The sequence below is a fragment of the Spinacia oleracea genome, chromosome 3, assembly GCF_020520425.1.
Source record: "Spinacia oleracea cultivar Varoflay chromosome 3, BTI_SOV_V1, whole genome shotgun sequence".
NCBI classification, from domain to species: Eukaryota; Viridiplantae; Streptophyta; class Magnoliopsida; order Caryophyllales; family Amaranthaceae; genus Spinacia; species Spinacia oleracea.
The window spans coordinates 116,776,045-116,781,949 of NC_079489.1; the positions used below are offsets into that span (position 1 = coordinate 116,776,045).

A 5,905-nucleotide genomic window follows, 5' to 3' on the forward strand; every position below is an offset into this window, starting at 1 on the left:
AGAAAAATTGCTTTTCTAGTATTATATGTCGACAACATATTACTTATTGGAAATGACATTCCTCTGTTGAACTCTGTCAAGATTTGGCTTGGGAAATGTTTTTCGATGAAGGATCTAGGGGAAGCACAGTACATACTGGGCATCAAGATCTACAGAGATAGATCTAAGAAGATGATTGGACTTAGTCAAAGCACTTATATCAATAAGGTGCTTGAAAGGTTCAAGATGGCAGACTCCAAACGAGGCTACCTACCCATGTCTCATGGAATGACTCTAAGCAAGACTCAGTGCCCAAAAACATTTGATGAGCGTAGACGAATGAGTGGGATTCCATACGCATCATTGATTGGTTCAATAATGTATGCTATGATATGTACACGCCCGGATGTTGCGTATACACTCAATGCTACGAGCAGATACCCGTCAGACCCAGGAGATGCACATTGGACTGTTGCCAAGAACATTCTGAAGTACCTGAAAAGGCACAAAGATGATTTCCTGGTCTATGGTGGAGATGATGAATTAATTGTTAAAGGCTATACGGACGCAAGTTTCCAAACCGACAAAGATGATTTCAGATCACAGTCTGGGTTTGTCTTCTGCCTCAACGGAGGTGCAGTAAGCTTGAAAAGTGCTAAGCAAAGCACCATTGCGGATTCTACAACTGAAGCGGAGTACATTGCTGCACATGAAGCAACAAAGGAAGCTATATGGCTAAGGAAGTTCATAGGTGAACTTGGTGTAGTCCCCTCCAATAAAGGACCAATAGCCCTATATTGTGATAATAATGGAGCTATTGCACAGGCAAAGGAGCCTAGATACCACCAAAGAATCAAGCATGTACTTCGTAGATTTCACCTTCTACGAGATAAGCAAGATTGGAACTGATGGCAACATCTCAGATCCATTGACTAAACCTCTGCCGCAGGCGAAGCACAACTCGCACACTGCAGCTATGGGAATCAAGCATATTGGAGAATGGCTTTGATGTCCTTATTTGATGTTTTAAAGTTTTAGAGTTTAATACTTTGTAAAACATTATTGGTTAATCATTCACATAAATGAATAGTATTCATTTTTCCATTTAATTTGTGGTTTATTAAATGATGAGTCCCTTCAATTTGACGAAATATTCAAGATAGACTGTCAGGACCAGTCCTGTGACTAAGAAATGTCTATCAAGTGAACTTGAATGTCAAAAGTTGAAAATGGTCCCTGGTCGGAGTTTTCTATAAAGATGGACGCATAGAAAACGTTAGACGACTAGAATGCAAGATGACTGGTAGTTCTGTTTCTTGAACTATGTGGACATGGCAATGTCGTAATCATTTGCATAGATACTTAATTTGGGAAGACTAGTATCGGACAGACCTATGAAACTTTACTGTAAGAGATGAAAATCTGTCATAAGTAAATTTCATTAAAATTATTAGACACAAATCCTCAATACCTGAGTGATTTGAGATTACTTGTTTGAGAACTTCTTACTTTGACGTTGTCAACCGTCGCATCGTAAAAGGAGGCTATTAAGGCAACGCTCAGGTAATCACCTATCAAACGAAGTCTAATCTCAAGATCGCAAGATTGGGATTGTCCTCCCATAAATCGGGATGAGATGCTGAAAGTTGTACAAGGCCACTCGGAGAGCTAGAAACTGTAAAATGCATGGCCGTGCTCAGATGAATCATAGGCTATGATTATCTGTTTATTTGATCAGTTGAACTCTGAAACCGAGAAACACCTCTGGACATAATAAGGATGACAACTCTTACCTTATGTTCAAGAGCAAGCATCGAGCGACAAAGGAATTAGGAAATGCACACTTGTCCCTAAGGACAAGTGGGAGACTAAAGGAAATAATGCCCTTGGTCCAAGTATGCATTTAATGTTAAGTCTAATAAATGCGGTTCAGTATTAATTAACAAGTTAATAATTCAGCGAGATCAAGTGAGCTGAATGCCTAGCTAGAGGCCGCTTCAGTTCAAGTGGAATTAATGATATTAATCCACAGCTTACTCTTGACTGAACCCGTAGGGTCACACAAATAGTACATAAACGGATCAAATATTTAATGGCATTAAATACTCCATCTATAGATATTCGGAATCGACGGATCTTGGTTTCAGTGGGAGCTGAGATCGTCAAAGGCAAGTAATTGAATACTCCGGAAACGATGATATTGCCGGAAACGGAAATATGGATCGTATCGGAAATATAAATATTATCCAAGTCGTAGATGTTGTCGGAAACGGAAACATGGTACGTATCGGAAAATATGATTGGAAATGGAAATATTGCCGGAATCGGAAATATTGCCGGAAACGGAAATATTGTCAGAATCGGAAATATTATCGGAATCGGAAAATAATTCCGGAAACGGAAATATTAAATATTTGTTCGAAACGGAAATTAATTCTCGAATGGGAAATGTTAAATATTGTTCGTATCGGAAATGAATTCCGGAATCGGGAATTTAATCGGAAGCGCATCGTACGAATTAGCATCGGACGAAACTTGCTAGATGAAGGCCCAGCACGAAGCCAGGCCCGTGCCCAGCAAGTCAAGCGCCCAACACAAACGCTGCCAAAGCCTCGCCAGGCCCAGCGCAAGGCTAGGCCCAGCAAGGCCATGGCGCGCGCGAGCTCGTGGGCTGCGGGCTGTGCATCACGCGTGGGCCGCAAGGCTTGCGCGGCTCGTGATCGTGCTCGTGCTCGTGCAACGCTTGTGTTCAATACGAATCCTAAAGCTAATGGAATTCGTTCTATGATTAAATCCTAATCCTAATAGATAGAATTTGTTTAAATAGAGTTCTAAAGAGATTCTAATTAAACTAATTAGTATCCTAATATGATTCTAAATCCCTTTCCATGACTCTATAAATATGTGCCTAGGTTCACAATTTATGGGTAAGAATTCAAGTATTCAAAGGTAAGATTTTCAAGCAAAAATCAGCCAAACACTTGCCCTTTTTAGCCGAAAATTCTAAGTACCTTAAGAGCGATTCTAGTTGGTCAAGCTTAGGGCGGATCCGGACGTGCTGTGGACTTTCTACGGAGGGACGACACTTGGAGTCCTAAAGACTTGTTCTTGTTCGGTTCGGGCGCAACTAGGGAGGGCACGCTACAAAGTGTATTCATCCTAGACTAATTATATGATTATGTGCAATTAATATGATTCCTGGCATTAAGGTTTTTCCGCATGATTTATGTTGTTCATATGTATTATAACCTAACAACTCTATGAGCTTATAGGACGACTTTCAAGACCCCTATTGGGATGACACCGTACAAGCTCGTGTAGGGCAAGAATTTCCATTTTCTTGTTGAGTTGGAGCACCGGGAAATGTGGGCCATTAAGACATTGAATTTTGAACTTTATTGTGCGGGAGACGGCGTTTACTTGACTTACATGAGCTTGAAGAGCTAAGAATGAATGCATATGATTCGGCAAGTATCTACAAAGCTCGTTCAAAGCAATATCACGACGCCCGTATTGAGAAAAGAGAGTTCAAGGAGGGAGAGAAAGTCCTCCTCTATAATTCCCGTTTGAAGTTATTCCCGGGAAAGCTCAAGTCCCGGTGGAGCGGGCAATTTGATGTTGTGAGAGTGTTCCCACATGGTGCAATTGAGATTCGGGGAGAAGATTACGGCCCCTTCAAGGTTAATGGTCATAGGCTCAAGCACTATTATATGGGTGACTCTCTTGGTTCGTTTGCTATCATTGACCTCAAGGACCCCCCATGAATGGGGGGGGGGGGGGGCATCAAACTAGTGACGTTAAAGAAGCGCTTCCGGAAGGCACCCCGCGGGTTTTGTGCATATTTTTGTGTGTTTCATTGGTGTGGATTCATTTTTTCCACCATTGCCTTGCCCGTTGATCTTTTGGTGAGTTTATTAGATTTTTCCGGTTCTTTTCGGGACTTCCTCCCACGGCATCTCCAGTAATATCTTTCTATCTCAGATGCATTCTTTGGGACGGGCATTATTCTTGTGGGGCATTGGTTGGATGGGTAGCTGTGCCCCTCCTAGTTTTGTTTTAGGCCTTGAGGACATGGCCTAATTCAAGATTGGGGGGAGATTTTATTGTGTGGTTGCCATTGTGATGTTCATTCCAATGATTTCATGCATTTGTGTGCTGTTGTATATACTTTAGTGACTAGTTTCTTTGATTTTAGTTTCTTTTTGTTTTCTTTTGTTTCCTTTTGTTTTCTTTTCTTCCTTTTTGTTTTCCTTTTTCTTTGTTTTTCTTTCCTTTTGTCAAGGCAAACTTTTCTAGTTTTTAGGATTTATTCTTGATTTGGGCATAATAAAATGGAACTTGTAGTTTAGAATGATTTTATTCCTAATTGGTAGATGTGTGCACGGTTTCGAATGTCTTGGTTCGAGTCTAGGATTTAGGTGTTAAGAAAGTCGGTTAGAACTTTGGGTAGCATGAGTCTTGAACCCTTGGTTTGTGGTAAGACGGTGTCTTTCTCTCTAGTGACTTGAAACCGAAGAGTGTAGTATTTGATCCCATTTGTGAGGATCATGTTAATTTTAGCCCAAACACATGTATACATATATTGAGTGGCATGGATCCTTGGAATTGACTTTCTTATATCCCGAATTTGACTTTTTCCTTCCCGAGACCTCGACCAAACTACTTTAGGGGACGATAGAGGCATTTCTTTCGGTGACTATTTTTCTTTTTAGTTTAGGACATTATTTTCTATTTTTCTCATATATTTTTGTTTGCACTTGCCCCCTTGCTATCCATTTGAGCCTTACCCCTTCATTTCTTATAAGCACATTACAAGCCTATTAGCCCTTGTTTTATTTTCACCCTTAGAAGTGATAGTGAAGCTTTGTGTTATTGTGCTTGATGGTTTTGAATGTATGCAAGGATGAGGAATGATTGTTGTTGGTTGGAATGGCAAGTTTTGGAAAATATGTTGTATATAGTGAATAAATAAGCAAAAGCAAAAAGAGAAAGGAAAGTTTTGAAAAAGCCAAAAATAGAGAAAAACAAGGCAATGAGAAAAGTTTCAATTGAAACACAAAAAAAAGGAGAAAATCAAATCAAGAAAAGTTTTTTAAAAAAAGTATAGTTTAGTTTTATTGTTAAATAAGCTTGGGGGTGCCCCAAATAAGTTGTGTGAATTTGTTTTGGTTCTATTTGCTTGAGTAAAGTTCATTTTGCGCTTCACTTTAGGATTGAGCACCAATTTCCAGATTTGTTCCATACCCTACCCCTAGCCTATGCATTACACCATAAAAGCCCTCTTGACCCTTTTGAGTTGAGTCATTGTCGATGGAGGGAGGGTTTGGTCAAATTTATGGAATGGGATTGTCATGCTAATATGTCGAGTAACCTTCTCTCCTCTCTTGCAATTCTTGTCTTTTCCGGCGCCTTCGCGGCGGAGAAGCTATCTTTGAGGGTGCATGGGATCTAGAGAGTTGACGCGGTAAGATCGGTTGAAGGGGGATAGATTAGTGCAAATCCTTAGTTCTCTTTGCTTCACACTTGAATCCTTCACTCGACTTACGACATTGGTTAGTGTGCGTTCGTTTATGTTAGGAAATTATGCAACTTTCCTAATGAATTAGATTAGTAGGAATAACAATAATATTTAAAATAACACACACGAACAAATTGATTATGCGATAAGTGTTATAATCTCTAAATACCGTGCAAAACTTTTACTGAAAAGATAAATAATACACAAGTGTTCACAAAACTTATTGTAACTCACAACCTATACGCACCCCAATTACACCCAATAATTTTTTCTCTAAAAATTCTTTCAAAGATTTTCTCTCTCTCTCTCTACTTTATATTTCTTTTTGTTTTTGGGATGATTATTACAAACAATATAACCTACGTTTATATAGTTTTTAGTTTTCTTAATATAGGTTGTTTAAATTAG

At 39.5% G+C, this 5,905-nt stretch overlaps 1 protein-coding gene across 1 annotated transcript; it reads left to right on the forward strand.

Moving 5' to 3' along the window:
* The first annotated feature begins 3,428 nt into the window (after window positions 1-3,428).
* On the forward strand, window positions 3,429-3,743 carry LOC130470014 (uncharacterized). The gene has a single exon (XM_056839567.1). It carries the CDS (start codon window positions 3,429-3,431, stop codon window positions 3,741-3,743), a length of 315 nt encoding a protein of 104 aa, XP_056695545.1.
* The last annotated feature ends 2,162 nt before the right edge of the window (window positions 3,744-5,905 follow it).

What these genes read in the sequence shown, in the direction of transcription:
- LOC130470014 (XM_056839567.1), top strand. Translation starts at nt 3,429, where the DNA reads ATGAATGCATATGATTCGGCAAGTATCTACAAAGCTCGTTCAAAGCAA.